Raw genomic sequence first — 15664 nt, forward strand, 5'->3', positions numbered from 1 at the left:
ATCAGCAAATTTGCTAATGTTACTATTAATACCATCTTTTATATCATTAATATATATTGTAAAAAGCTGCGGTCCCAGCACTGATCCCTGCGGTACCCCACTGGTCACTGCCTGCCATTCCGAAATGGAGCCGTTTATCACTACTCTTTGTTTCCTGTCAGCCAACCAACTTTCAATCCAAGTTAGTACTTTGCCCCCAATACCATGCACCCTAATTTTGCTCACTAACCTCCTATGTTTTCTGAAAGCTTTCTGAAAGTCCAGGTACACTACATCTACTGGATCTCCCTCGTCCATCTTCAAGAAGATTAGTCAAGCATGATTTCCCCTTCATAAATCCATGCTGACTCTGACCAATCCTGTTACTACTATTCCAGATGTGTCGTAATTTCATCCTTTATAATAGACTCCAGCATCTTTCCCACCACTGAGGTCAGATTAACTGGTCTATAATTTCCTGTTTTCTCTCTCCCACCTTTCTTAAAAAGTGGTACAACATTAGCCACCCTCCACACGATGGGGCAATTTAGCACGGCCAATCCACCCTAACCTGTACAACCTTGGGCACTATGGGTAATTTAGCACGGCCAATCCACCCTAACCTGCACATCCCTGGGCACTATGGGTAATTTAGCACGGCCAATCCACCCTAACCTGCACACCCCTGGACACTATGGGTAATTTAGCATGGCCAATCTACCCTAACCTGCTCATCCCTGAACACCATGGGTAATTTAGCATGACTAATCGACCTAGCCTGCACATCTGTGGACGCTACGGGGCAATTTCTTATGGCCAATCCATCCTAATCTGCACATCTTCAGGCTGTGGGAGGAAACCGGAGCACCCGGAGGAAACCCACGCAGACACAGGGAGAATGTGCAAACTCCACACAGACAGCTGCCCGAGGCTGGAATTGAACCTGGGACCCTGGCGCTGTGAGGCAGCAGTGTTAACCACTGAGCCGCCATGCCGCCCTGAATCTTCAACCCTGTGGAATTCTCTGCCACAAAAAGCATCTGAAGCCAAAGCATTGAATGTTCTCAGGACTAAAGAGATCAAAGGGTATGGGGAGTAACTGGGGAACAAGGTGCTGAGTATTGAATGGTGGAGCAGGTTTGAAGGGCTGAATGGCCTATTCCTGCTTCAACTTCCTGTGGAACCTTTTAGCTCAGATCACCACTGCTTCAGCCTTATTGTAGGGATATGGTTGATAATGGCCTTATTACTGAAATGGCAACACCGGAGCCTGGGCTAGAGGTTCTGTGACTGTTCAATACCCACCCGAGCAACTGGGGAAAGTTTAAATTAAATAACTCTGGAATAAAAGGCTCACCTCACTGAAAGTGATCGTGAAGCTAACAGACTGTTGTTAAAATCCATTTGGTTCACCAGTGCCCTTTGGGGAAAGGAAATCTGCTCTCCTTACCTAGTCTGGCCAACATACGACCCCTGACCAATAGAAATGTGGTTGACTCCTAAACAGCCTCTGAAATAGAGTCAGAGAGTCATACAGCACAGAAACAGACCCTTCGGCCCATGCCGACCATAATCCCAGATTAAACTCGTCCCACCTTGGCCCATATCCCTTTAAACACTTCCCATTTATGAACTTACCTAAATGCCTTTTAAACATTGTAACCGTACCCGCATCCACCACTTCCTATGAAAGGTCATTCCACACATGAACCACTCTCTAAATAAATTGTCTTTTTTTAGATCTTTCTCCTCTCACCTTAAAAATACGTCCCCTAGTCTTGAAATCCACCACCCTAGGGAATAGACATCTGCCATTCACCTTATCTATACCCCTCAAGATCTTATAAATCTCGATTAAGGTCGCCCTTCAACACTCCAGTGAAAAAACTCCCAGCCTATCCAGCCTCTCCCTTACAACTCAAATCTTCCATTCCCTGATAAATCTCTTCTGAACCCTTTCCAGCTTAATAATATCCTTCCTATAACAGGGTGAACACAACTGTGCTCAAACTTCCAGAATAGGCTTCACCATCGTCCTGTACAACTTCAACATAATGTCTCAACTCCTATACTCCAAGGACTGAACAATGAAGCATGCTAAATGCCTTTGACCCAGTCCATCTGAATGCACTCTGATGCATACGTCAAAGAATTATCTACCTGAGCCCCTCAGTCTCTCTGTTCTATAGCACTACCTGAGATTGGCTGGGAAAACGACTCTGTTCAAAGCGCTGCTAGACTTGCCAGCAAAAAAATGCAGTGACGCAAACAAAACAAAAATTCCCACGATCTTAACTGGAGTTGCCAACATTCCCAGTTTGTAACTCAACAGGAGCAGGCCATTCATCCCCTCCAACCTGTTCTGACATTCATTGAGTTTATAGATGATCTGTGCCTCAACCCGTCGTCCCACAATTGCTCCATACTCCTCAATACTGTAAGAATGTACAGAGGAACATCGATTATCCGGTATTCGATTATCCAAATATCGGATTATCCGGCAACATCGCAAGGTCCTGATGCTCGGCTCAACTATGTTATCCAGCATTCAATTATCTGGAATTCGATTAACCAAACCAAATACTCCCCTGCCAGTGTCCTTTAGATAGTTGAAGTTCCTCTGTATAACTTTAAATTGAATATTTTTTTCTATTTTATGTGTTAAAAAGTGGGAGATGTGGTTTTAGTCTCATCTTTGAGTGTACTTATGGATTTGCCCTGGGGTATCTGGAGGTCTGTTTTGTTTCCATGCATTTCAATGAGACAAACCCTTGAGGTGAACAGCTCAGTGTAGTAGAAAGAAGGTAGAGGGGGAAAACTCTGCTGTCGAGTCTAGCGTCAGGGTCCAGTGGAGACAGAGAACGGTCGCAAAAGTGGCTCAATGTGGTGTATGCCAAAGAGTGAAAGATTTTCTGCACCCTAAGTTCAGGGAACTTAAGCTGTCACTTTGAGTGAAGTTTGCAGTTTGTTTTAGTCATCCTGGGGACAGACACTAGACAACGGGAAAATATCATGTAGTGATTGCAGAAATTCATCGAAAGGAAACTGGTTACAGCTGTACCTGCATGAGCCTGAGCAGGGAGCCACTGTGTGAAAATGGTGATATCACTTTTCTGAAGTTTTGTTGTTTGTGAGGATATTGCTGGGGTAAAATGAATGATGCAAACTCGAATCCTTTAATATAGTTAATATGTGGTGTAATATAGTTTGTGTGTTTATTCTGACTTAATAAACAATTTAATTCTTTCAGTTAAATGTGTAAATGTTTTCAGTTACTGATTTCTACGGTTATTAAAAGAATTAGCATTTACAAGGTTTCACTCTGGGATCGGACTTGTCCAGTGTTAACATCAACTGCGATCATTAATAATGTCCTTACCCAATCAATATTATCCATCTCAGACTTAAATGTTCCACATAATACAGTCCTGAGTAACACCAGCTTTTTGGAAAACACTCTAGATTTCTATTGCACGTTGCATGGATAGCTTAACCCCTCCCTGGGTATCTGTATTTGATTATCTAAACTATCCGAACCCCTCACTTAAATTCCAGTCTGTAATTCACTCTGGGTATCTGCAATTGTATATACAAACCTCCCCAAATCCTCAATTAGATTCCAGTCTGTAACCATGTCTGGGTATCTGTTATTCTACATATAAATCACCCTGAACCCTTCAATTAGATTCCAGTCTGTAACTCATGTCTGGGTATCTGTTATTGTATATACAAATCCCCCAAATCCTCGATTAGATTCCAGTCTGTAACTCACTCCTGGGTAAATGTTATTTTACATATAAACCACCCTGAACCCTTCAATTAGATTCCAGTCTGTAACTCATGTTTGGGTATCTGTTATTCTACATATAAATCACCCTGAACCCTTCAATTATATTCCAGTCTGTAGCTCACTTCCAGGTATCTGTTATTGTATATTATTGAGTATATAACCCCCCCAAATCCTTTGATGAGACCTCTGTTGATAACCCACTCCAGGCCAATGCTTATTCTCTTGTCCTGCTGCCATCGCCCTCGTGTGTTACTTACCTTCGAGGCGATTGTGTAAGGCGGAGTGATTTCCATGTTCATTTCCTGGAACAGCTCCCGGCACTGCATCGAGATGAAATCACCAGCCAGGGGAGACTTGACAATGCCTGGAGGAAACAAAGACGTGAGACCTCATCGGGAGCTGGGGTGGCTAACACTGACTTCAGGGAGTCTGGACTGAGAGGTGGCAAAGAGGCCAAACTACCAGCCTGGGTTCCCAATGCCGTTCAGGGAGCCCAGCAGAATGAAGTCAATTTACCAAGTGATGGCAGCCACAATTCCCACAATCCCCCTGTGTTCCCAGAATCCACCATTCTTGTTCCCCTAGGATTCGCTGCACGAGTTCCTCTTCAGGTCATCCTGTGAGCTGGGTAATGTGAAGGTACTGTAAAGAAGTGTACACCTTACTGTCACTGCTGTAAGAAATGGATGGACGTTGGTCAGCTTTTCGGTCAACTTTATGATGCGCTCATCTGACCCCAGTGGCAGGAGTGTGACCAGTTCTGGTCGCCACATTTTTCAAAAGTTGTGAAGACTTTGGAGAAGGTGAAAGGGAGACTGATGAGACTAGTACCAAAGAGGGGAGGGAATCGAGTTATGTGGAGGTACGGGTCGTTCTGCTATAAAGCACGTTTTGTGAACGCAGACTCAGTGTAACGCGACTGACGAATCGGGGACACTGCAAACTTGTAAAGTGTGTGTTGGCTGTAACGCAATTTCATCACCAAAACTTTAAGTGCTGTTTCTAAAGTGTGATCTTTCAATAGCTCAGGGTTGCACGAGAACACAGCCTTTGTGTTACAGAAGAGTTAGCGTCCCTACAGCGTGGAAACAGGCCAACCAGTCCACACCGACCCTCCAAAGAGTAACCCACCCTGATCCATTTCCCTCTGACTAACGCACCTAACACAATGGGCAATTTAGCACGGCCAATCCACCCTAACCTGCACACGTTTAGGCTGTGGGAGGAAGCCCATAGGGAGAATGTGCAAACTCCACACAGACAGTCGCCCGAGGCTGGAATCGAACCCGGGTCCCTGGCGCTGTGGGGCAGCAGTGCTAACCACTGAGCCTGTACTGGGGAAGCTGGGCCTGTCGAAACAACCACACCGTTTCACGGATCGGAGAACCTTCCGGCACTGGAGGAGGTGGTTAGGCCCACTGTGCAAGAGCAGCTCACTCTCCTGACCTCCCTCCACGGACCTGCACAGTCCTGATATTAACCCTGTGCTCTCTCGATTGAAGCTGCCTCCACTGCACCCTCAGGCGGCAGGTTCCAGATTGGGACCACTCTGCGTGGCATTGTTCCAGGGTCTTAACGCTGTTCAAGGGCAATTGTTCAAGGCAGCTGAACGTCCTCATGCCTGCAGCCACTCCCATTTCCTCTCTCCATCTTTTTTTTTAAGAAGTGCACTCAGATGTCTGCCTGAGGCGTTATCTAATGTTTTCTGAAGGTTCACAATCACCCTTTGCTTTTATGGGGGTGTTTATAAAGCCTTGGATTCCTTATGGCTCGGTAGCTACTCGCTTCACCCGCCACCTTCGGTTATTTATGGGCCCAGGTGCCTCTGATGTTGGACACCATTTAGAAAGTTAAAACTCACACAACACCAGGTTATAGTCCAACAGGTTTAATTGGAAGCACACTAGCTTTCGGAGCGCCGCTCCTTCATCAGGTGACGCTCCGAAAGCTAGTGTGCTTCCAATTAAACCTGTTGGACTATAACCTGGTGTTGTGTGATTTTTAACTTTGTCCACCCCAGTCCAACACCGGCGCCTCCAAATCATGACCGTTTAGAAACGCACCCTTCAGTTTATATTGCCTTTTCCCGTTCTTCCATCAAGGAAGAAGATGCTGCTCAAGTTATAGAGATAGAGGCAGTAATTCAGGCCCTCGACGGGGTTAAAATCCATGAGTTACTGGATGGGCTGTCCGTACAAACAGTGGATAAGGCTCCACTGGACGACATCAACATTTCTGTGGTTGTGAATCATTTTGACCTTCCCTGCATTAACCTGTGCTGCTGAACTCTGATTTGGCCTCAGACTGAGTGGCTTGCTCAGTCATGGCTTTTTGGAGTCATTCATGTTGCTGCGTGTCTGGAGTCGGGGGGGGGGGGCGGGGTTTAGGACTGGGTAAAGGAAGCGGCTCTCCCTCCCCAAAGGGCACTGGATGTGTCCTCACAACCGCTGATGGAAGTTTCGTGGTTGTCATAGGAACACAAGGAGCAGGAGTAGGCCGCCTGGCCCCTCAATGGCTGACCTTTTCACAGCCTCAGCTCCGCCTTCCTGCTCTCTCGCCCTTAACTCCTTTACTGTTTCAAAGTCTATCTTTGCATTAGAAACATTCAACGAGGTAGCCTCAACGGCTTCCCTGGGCAGGGGGTTCCACAGATTCACAACCCTTTGAAGTTCCTCCTCAACTCCGTCCGAAATCTGCTCCCCCTTACTTTGAGGCCACGCCCCTTAGTTCCAGTTTCACCTGCCCATGGAACCAACCTCCCTGCTTTTAGCTTGTCTATTCCTGTCATATTTTTACGTGTTTCTAGAAGATCCTTCCTCATTCTTCTGAATACCAATCAACATAGTCCCAGTCTCCTCATAAACTAATCCTCTCAACTCTGGAATCAACCCAGTGAACCCCCTCCAGTGCCAGTACATCCTTTCTCAAGTAAGGAGACCAAAACTGCACACGGTATTCCAGGTGTAACCTCACCAGCACCTTGTACAGCTGCAGCAAAACCTCTCTGCTTTTAGACTCCATCCTCTTTAGCAATGGAGGACAATATTCCATTCGCCTACTTGCTGCACCTGCAAACCAACTTCATGTGATGCATGCATTAAGGACTGACTCCCAGGTCCTTCTGAGACTAGCTTGCAATATTAGATTTAGCAATTGAATTTGAATGTTACTATCTGCTTTGGCGGGATTGAGTCTGCGTCCATTAACCTGGACCTCTGTAGCCTGTAGACATTACCAGCGTAACACTGTTCCACTGACCTGTAGTCTAAAGTCTCTCATTACCCTTCTCACAATTCAGAATACTTCCAAATTTTGTGACACCTGTAAATTTTGAAATTGTATTCCCCAGACTTTCAAGTCTAGGTCATCAAATTAGGCTATGAAAAGCTGAAGGTGAAATTTGAGAAATAGTAGCACGATGTTAGGAGTTGAAAGTGCACTGCCTGATAGTGTGGTGACTGCAGGTTCAACAGTGACTTTCCACAACTGGATAAATACTAGAATACAGAAATAAATCGCAGGGAGAAAAATAAATAACCGAAAGGACAGGGGATGCTGGAAATCAGAAACAGAAATTGCTGGAAAAACTCAGCAGGTCTGGCAGCATCTGTGGGCAGAAAGCAGGGTTGGCATTTTGGGTTCGGTGACCAGTCTTCAGAATAGATTGCAGGGAAAGGATTGGGTGCGGAGTAGGGCGAACTGGATCCCTCTTTGAAAGAGCTAGTGCGTTCTCAATGAGCTGAATGGCCTTCTTCAGTACTGAACTATTCTCTGCTTTTATGACCGCGGGATACTCCAGGGTGATGGGTGAGAGTTGGCATTTGAAGGGGCACTGCAGAGCGTTGGTGTGTGTGTCTGTGGTAGGGGAGGGGGTGGAATAGGGAAAATAAAGTGCTTGTTAAGTAGTCAAACAAATGATTTGGACTGATTGATGAATGAATTGACTGGATAGATTCAACAGGGAAACAATGGTCCTGTGTAAGATCAGACTCTCCCTAAGTTTGGGTCAGAAGGTTCAGATGATCATGGAATGTGTTAGAACATCAGTCAGGGCAGGATTTATACACTTAATGGTAAGGTCCCAGGGAGTGTGGCTGAACAAAGAGACCTTGGAGTGCAGGTTCATAGCTCCTTGAAAGTGGAGTCGCAGGTAGATAGGATAGTGAAGAAGGCGTTTGGTATGCTTTCCTTTATACCATGAGGGGCATGGATAAGGTAAATAACCAAGGTCTTTTTCCCATGAGGGGCATGGATAAGGTAAATAACCAAGGTCTTTTTCCCTTGGGTAGGGGAGTCCAAACTATAGGGTATAGGTTTAGGGTGAGAGGGGAAAGATATCAAAGAGACCTGAGGGGCAACTTTTTCACGCAGAGGGTGGTACGTGTATGGAATGAGCTGCCAGAGGAAGTGGTGGAGGCTGGTACAATGACAACATTTAAAAGGTACCTGGATGGGGACATGAATAGGAAGGGTTTGGAGGGACATGGGCCGGGTGCTGGCAGGTGGGACCAGATTAAAGTGCCGACTTAAAGTGGAGAGGATCTCCAAGAAGAATGCACATGTCAAGTTTCTGCAGACTGGCATCTCCAAATCAGGACGAGATTAGGTTGGGATATCTGGTCAGCATGGATGATTTGGGCCAAAGGGTATGTTTCCATGCTGTGACAGGTCGATTAAAAGGAAGTCGGACTGTTCTACGACTGAGTCGTCAACAAACTCTGTCCAGAAGGAAGTGTCTTAGTTACTGAACGGGCAGCGCTCAAGGAACGTGTACCCAAGCCAGAGGGAGCACCCATAGGTGAGGCACAGCCAAGGGGCCAGAAACCCTAAAGGGGGGGTGGGGGGGTTTACAGTTACCACATTGAGAGGTGAAAGGGTCCTACCTTGCTGCAGGACGTAGCCGTCGTGCACGGGGATAGCAGTCGTGTGGGTTGCACCGCTATCGAGGACCAGGCCTGTGGATCGCCCGTTAGCGAAGCTGTCATGATGGGGGAGGAGACAGTCAAGGAGAGATTCCACACTGAGACAGTGAGGTCCATTGGTGCAGAAGAGAGAGAGAGAGAGAGAGAGAGACAGAGAGAGAGACAGAGAGAGAGAGAGAGAAACCTGCATTTACGAGATGTACCAAAACGCTCCATAGGTGGGATGTTTGAACCAGCCCTCCCCATTCACCAGAAACTCTCCACCCAGTGTCCTGGACCCTCAAAGATCATCACTGAGAACAAGGGGGGGTGAGGCTTCTATCCTGCGCGCTGCTTGTGGGATCTTGCTGTGCTGTTTCCTATGTTACCAGAATGAGCACTTCAGAGCTGGATCGGCAACTCTCATGTGCATTAAAGACTTACATTCCCGTAGCACCTTTTACAACTTTCCCAAAGTGAAGGACTTAAGTGTGGCGTCTGCTGTAATGTCATACAAATAGCATCAGATAATCCAATTTTGATGATGTTGGATGAGGGATACACTGGGAGAACTCCCCTCTTCTTCTTCCAGTAGGTGCTCAGGATCTGAAGGTCTACCCTCAGAAACAGTCGGGCTGCCAGTTTAATGTCTCTGCAAAAGATGGCATCGTCAACTGTGCAGTATTTGCCTGTTTGGTGGTCTCGGAGAGAGGGATAGGTGCGTCTTGTCCCACTAATATTCGCAGTAAGAATTAGGCCTTTACAGGAATAAACATCTGCAATTACTTCGAACACGTGGCAGATTCTACTCAAGAATGGGTCTCATGGGAGCAGAAGAGGGTCAGATTTCCTCTACCTATTACGGAACGGGGAACATATCACTCAGACCACTTCATTCCAGGAGGACACAGTCAGGATCAGGTTCCAGACTGGGACGCACAGTCAGCATTCTGTCCCAGACCTAAATGCTCAGTCAGGACAGTGTCCCAGACCGGGACGCACAGTCAGGACAGTGTTCCAGACCAGGACGCACAGTCAGGTCAGTGTTCCAGACCGCGAGGCACAGTCAGGACAGTGTTCCAGACCGGGACGCAGAGTCAGGACAGTGTTCCAGACCGGGACGCACAGTCAGGACAGTGTTCCAGACCGAGAGGCACAGTCAGGTCAGTGTTCCAGACCGGGACGCACAGTCAGGACAGTGTCCCAGACCGGGACGCACAGTCAGGTCAGTGTTCCAGACTGGGACGCACAGTCAGGACCATGTCCCAGACCGGGACGCACAGTCAGGCCAGTGTTCCAGACCGGGACGCACAGTCAGGACAGTGTCCCAGACCGGGACGCACAGTCAGGACACTGTTCCAGACCGAGACGCACAGTCAGGACAGTGTTCCAGACCGGGACGCACAGTCAGGACCGTGTTCCAGACCGGGACGCACAGTCAGGTCAGTGTTCCAGACCAGAACGCAGAGTCAGGACAGTGTTCCAGACTGGGACGCACAGTCAGGACCGTGTTCCAGACCAGGACGCACAGTCAGGACAGTGTTCCTGACCAGGACGCACAGTCAGGACAGTGTTCCAGATCGGGACGCACAGTCAGGTCAGTGTTCCAGACCGGGACGCAGAGTCAGGACCGTGTTCCAGACCGGGACGCACAGTCAGGACCGTGTTCCAGACCGGGACGCACAGTCAGGACCGTGTTCCAGACCGGGACGCACAGTCAGGACAGTGTTCCAGACCGGGACGCACAGTCAGGACAGTGTTCCAGACCGGGACGACGCACAGTCAGGTCAGTGTTCCAGACTGGGACGCACAGTCAGGACCGTGTTCCAGACCAAGACGCACAGTCAGGACCGTGTTCCAGACCGGGATGCACAGTCAGGACCTTGTTCCAGACCGGGACGCACAGTCAGGACCCTGTTCCAGACCGGGACGCACAGTCAGGTCAGTGTTCCAGACCAGAACGCAGAGTCAGGACCGTGTTCCAGACCGGGACGCAGAGTCAGGACCGTGTTCCAGACCGGGACGCACAGTCAGGACCGTGTTCCAGACCGGGACGCACAGTCAGGACCGTGTTCCAGACCGGGACGCACAGTCAGGACCGTGTTCCAGACCGAGATGCACAGTCAGGTCAGTGTTCCAGACTGGGACGCACAGTCAGGACCGTGTTCCAGACCGGGACGCACAGTCAGGAACGTGTTCCAGACCGGGACGCACAGTCAGGTCAGTGTTCCAGACCGGGACGCACAGTCAGGTCAGTGTTCCAGACTGGGACGCACAGTCATGACCGTCTTCCAGACCGGGACGCACAGTCAGGTCAGTGTTCCAGACTTGGACGCACAGTCAGGACCGTGTTCCAGACCGAGAAGCACAGTCAGCTCAGTGTTCCAGACTGGGACGCACAATCAGGACCGTGTTCCAGACCGAGACGCACAGTCAGGTCAGTGTTCCAGACCGAGACGCACAGTCAGGTCAGTGTTCCAGACCGGGACGCACAGTCAGGACAGTGTTCCAGACCGGGACGCACAGTCAGGACCGTGTTCCAGACCGTGACGCCCAGTCGGGACAGTGTTCCAGACCGGGACGCACAGTCAGGACCGTGTTCCAGACCGGGCCGCAGAGTCGGGACAGTGTTCCAGACCGGGACGCACAGTCAGCGTTCCAGACTGGGACGCACAATCAGGACCGTGTTCCAGACCGAGACGCACAGTCAGGTCAGTGTTCCAGACCGGGACGCACAGTCAGGACAGTGTTCCAGACCGGGACGCACAGTCAGGTCAGTGTTCCAGGCCGGGATGCAGAGTCAGGACAGTGTTCCAGACCGGGACGCACAGTCAGGACAGTGTTCCAGACCGGGACGCAGAGTCGGGACAGTGTTCCAGACCGGGACGCACAGTCAGGTCAGTGTTCCAGGCCGGGACGCACAGTCAGGACCGTGTTCCAGACCGGGACGCACAGTCAGGACCGTGTTCCAGACCAGGACGCACAGTCAGGTCAGTGTTCCAGACTGGGACGCACAGTCAGGACAGTGTTCCAGAACGGGACGCACAGTCAGGATCACGTTCCAGAACGGGACGCACAGTCAGGACAGTGTTCCAGAACGGGACGCACAGTCAGGACAGTGTTCCAGACCGGGACGCACAGTCAGGATCACGTTCCAGACCGGGACGCACAGTCAGGACAGTGTTCCAGACCAGGACGCAGAGTCGGGACAGTGTTCCAGCCCTAGACGCACAGTCAGGTTAGTGTTCCAGACCGGGACGCACAGTCAGGACAGTGTTCCAGACCGGGACGCAGAGTCAGGACAGTGTTCCAGACCGGGACGCAGAGTCGGGACAGTGTTCCAGACCGGGACGCACAGTCAGGACAGTGTTCCAGACCGGGACGCACAGTCAGGACAGTGTTCCTGACCAGGACGCACAGTCAGGACCGTGTTCCAGACCGGGACGCACAGTCAGGACCGTGTTCCAGACCGGGACGCACAGTCAGGACCGTGTTCCAGACCGGGACGCACAGTCAGGACCGTGTTCCAGACCGGGACGCACAGTCAGGACCGTGTTCCAGACCGGGACGCACAGTCAGGACAGTGTTCCTGGACCGGGACGACAGTCAGGACAGTGTTCCAGACCGGGACGCACAGTCAGGACCGTGTTCCAGACCGGGACGCACAGTCAGGACCGTGTTCCAGACCGGGACGCACAGTCAGGACCGTGTTTCAGACCGGGACGCACAGTCAGGATCACGTTCCAGACTGGGACGCACAGTCAGGACCGTGTTCCAGACCGAGACGCACAGTCAGGACCGTGTTCCAGACCGGGACGCACAGTCAGGACAGTGTTCCAGACCGGGACGCACAGTCAGGACAGTGTTCCAGACCGGGACGCACAGTCAGGACCACATTACAGACAGGAGCCCACAGTTGGCCCAGTTCCCATGTGTGTGCCTACGGGGCTGTGCTGTGGACTGGGGGCAGCCGCCTGGCTTCAGACCGTCTGAAGGATACGCAGTGAGCACCGCGGTCTTGCAGAGGAAGAAGGCGGGGATGTTGTAGTGCTCAAACATCAGCTCGGTCAGCTTCTCTCGCTTGGCCCGGGTGTTCCACTGAAACAGACAAAAACCCTCTGAGGTCCCAGCAGAAAGAAAGACAACCAGTACATTCACATAGCAGCCTGAACAGAACAAAACAGCCTCACGTTAACTCAGCGGTACATTATCGCTCAAAACCTGACCCACATCATTAGGTATTAGGACTTGGAGATGCAGAGTGGCCTAGTAATCCCTAGAATCAGTCTAATGCTTCAGGAACATCGGTTCAAGTCCCACCAGGTTAGCTTGAAGTTTAAATTAAATTAATCCATCTGGAACATAGAGAAGATTGTAGTGATGGGGGCCATCGTCAATCGTCATAAAAAGTTCACTAATTCTCTTCAGGAAAGGACGTACCAGATGTCCTTACCAGGTCTGGCCTCTGTGTGACTCCAGGCACCAGCAATACACTCAGAAATAGCACAGCCTGCTGCCCAGTGTAAGGGCAGTTGGACATGCCTAAGAACTCCCGGCTTCACCATCCTCCCCGTATTTAAAAAAAAACACCTTGGATATATTTCATCAGAGATAAGAGGGTATAACCTCTCAGTGTTTAACCTATACAGCCCCCTTAAGAGTCCAAAACATTCCAGTGCTATCACCTCTCATTTTTTGACAGTCCGGGGAGTAGAGTCCCAGCCTGTTCAGTCTTGGCTCATAAGACAAGTGAGACCGGGCTACGATACAGATCAGCGACATTTATAAAGTCACGAGGGGTGTGGGTAAGGTTAACGGCAGGTGTCCTTTCCCTAAGGTGGGGGAGTTCAAAACTAGGGGGCGTTATTTTAAAGGTGGGAGCAGGAAGATTTTAAAAAGACCACCGGGGTGATTTTAGTTTACACGGAGACCTTCCACTGGAAGTAACGGATGTGGGTACGGTTCCAACGTTTAAAAGACATTTGGATAAGTGCGCGAATAAGAAGTGCTTGGAGGGACGTGCACCAAGCACAGGAGAATGTGCAAACACTGCACAGACAGTCGCCTGAGGCTGGAATCAAACCCGGGACCCTGGTGCCGTGAGGCAGCAGTGCTAACCACTGAGCCAATACGTCCCCCCCCCCCATTAAAAATGGCTGGGATTTGAAGGAGTGCAGTTGTAGTGGTTTTGGAGATCACAGACAGGATGATGCATTGGAGGGATTCAAACTCATGGATGAAAAGCTTAAAAGTGAGGAGATACTGGATCAGAAGCCAGTGTAGATCATCGAACATTGGGGATGACTTGATTTATTATTATCTCATGTACCTAGGTACAGTGAAAGGTTTTGTTTTGTGTGCAGTACAGGCTGATCATACCATGCAAAGGGCATTAGGGTGACGGAACAGTATGAGGAACACAATGTTACGGCTGCAGAACAGGGCGAGCGAGATCAACGGTACCTTTAAAATTTGACAGGTCCGTTCTGAAGTCTAATAGCAACAGGGAAGAAGCTGTCCTTGAATCTGTCGGTACGTATTTTGCACCTTCTGCCCGACAGAAGAGGTTGGAAGGGATTATAACCGGGGTGGGAGGGGTCATGGATGATGTTGGCTGCCTACCCGAGGCAGTGGGATGTACAGATGGAGTCAACAGATGGGAGGTTGGCTTGCCTGATGGACCGGGCTGTGTTCATGGCTCTCTGTAGCTTAGTCTGGTCCTGATCAGAGCAGATGCCGTACCACGCCATGATGCATTCCAATAGAATGCTTTCTATGGCGCATCTATAAAAATTGGGAAGAGTCTTTGCATTCATGCCGAATTTCTATAGCTTCCTGCGGATGCAGAGGTGTTGTTGTGCTTTGTTGGAGCCGGGGTTGGAGGGGGAGATGGTATTTGGTGTGTGTGTTAGGAATGGGGGAAGGGTGGGGGGTGATGCTGTGTTGCTGAGTTTGGGAGGAAATGAAGCTGATCCAGGGTTGAAGTTGGGAGACTGAGCAGGAGAAAGTTGAAATAGTCAAGTTGACTTGGAAACATGTGAGGCAGACATGGGGTAGTGCAGATGCTGGAGATTAGAGTCAAGATGAGAGTGGTGCTGGAAAAGCACTGCAGGTCAGGCAGCATCCCAGGATTCCTGGCCGAAATGTCGGATTTCCTGCTCCTCGGATGCTGCCTGACCTGCTGTGCTTTTCCAGCACCACTCTAATCTTGACTTGGAAACAGATGAGCCCATTCATTCAGTGTCGCAAGTCTGCAACTCCCTCCCTCAGAGCATTACACTGCACTGACTTGGAGCCGTTCGCCAGTGCCTTGTCAAGGGGCAGTTAGGGAGGGGCAATAATGCTGACCCACCGAGTGAAGCTCACATCTCTTGAGTGAGTAGTGATATTTAACTAAGTGCTATTTTTAATGTTATCTGAGCTGGACGGGTAACTTGCCCCAGATCTGGCCACCCAGTCGCTGGGTTTCAGACTCGTTCTGCTCACCGGTGCTTCCGACATGAGGACAGGGTGCAGGTTTGGCTCCGACTTGATGTGCTTGGTGTAGGTGTGATCCAGAATTGCCTGGAAGCAATCCCAGTCCTCGACTGCAGGATAACAGGACAGGAGAGTTAGCACCAGCAATGTGGTCAGCAAAGCAATACTGAGACAGAGAGAGAGAGGGAGACTGGGAGGTTTGGCTCCGACTTGATGTGCTTGGTGTAGGTGTGATCCAGAATTGCCTGGAAGCAATCCCAGTCCTCGACTGCAGGATAACAGGACAGGAGAGTTAGCACCAGCAATGTGGTCAGCAAAGCAATACTGAGACAGAGAGAGAGAGGGAGACTGGGAGGGAGAGAGGGAGAGGGAGAGAGGGTGAGAGAGTGTGAGAGAGAGAGAGGGGAGAGGGTGAGAGAAAGAGAGAGGGGGAGAGAGAGAGGGAGAGGGAGAGGGAGAGGGAGAGAGGGAGGGAGAGGGAGGGAGAGAGAGAGGGAGAGAGAGGGAGAGAGAGGGA

At 50.0% G+C, this 15664-nt stretch overlaps 1 protein-coding gene across 1 annotated transcript in view; it reads right to left on the reverse strand.

Annotated features, from left to right (window-relative positions):
* Positions 1–15664, reverse strand: part of LOC122544393 (actin-like protein 6B) — a 60513-nt gene that overhangs the window by 18207 nt on the left and 26642 nt on the right. Inside the window, exons 4-7 of the mRNA XM_043683639.1 lie at positions 15157–15257; positions 12671–12768; positions 8653–8747; positions 4027–4133 (exon numbers count right to left, since the gene is read on the reverse strand). Of these exons, the coding sequence (XP_043539574.1) occupies positions 4027–4133; positions 8653–8747; positions 12671–12768; positions 15157–15257 (401 nt within the window). The remainder of the gene's footprint in view (positions 1–4026; positions 4134–8652; positions 8748–12670; positions 12769–15156; positions 15258–15664) is intronic.

Source organism: Chiloscyllium plagiosum, chromosome 48 (genome assembly GCF_004010195.1).
Source record: "Chiloscyllium plagiosum isolate BGI_BamShark_2017 chromosome 48, ASM401019v2, whole genome shotgun sequence".
Taxonomy (NCBI): domain Eukaryota; kingdom Metazoa; phylum Chordata; class Chondrichthyes; order Orectolobiformes; family Hemiscylliidae; genus Chiloscyllium; species Chiloscyllium plagiosum.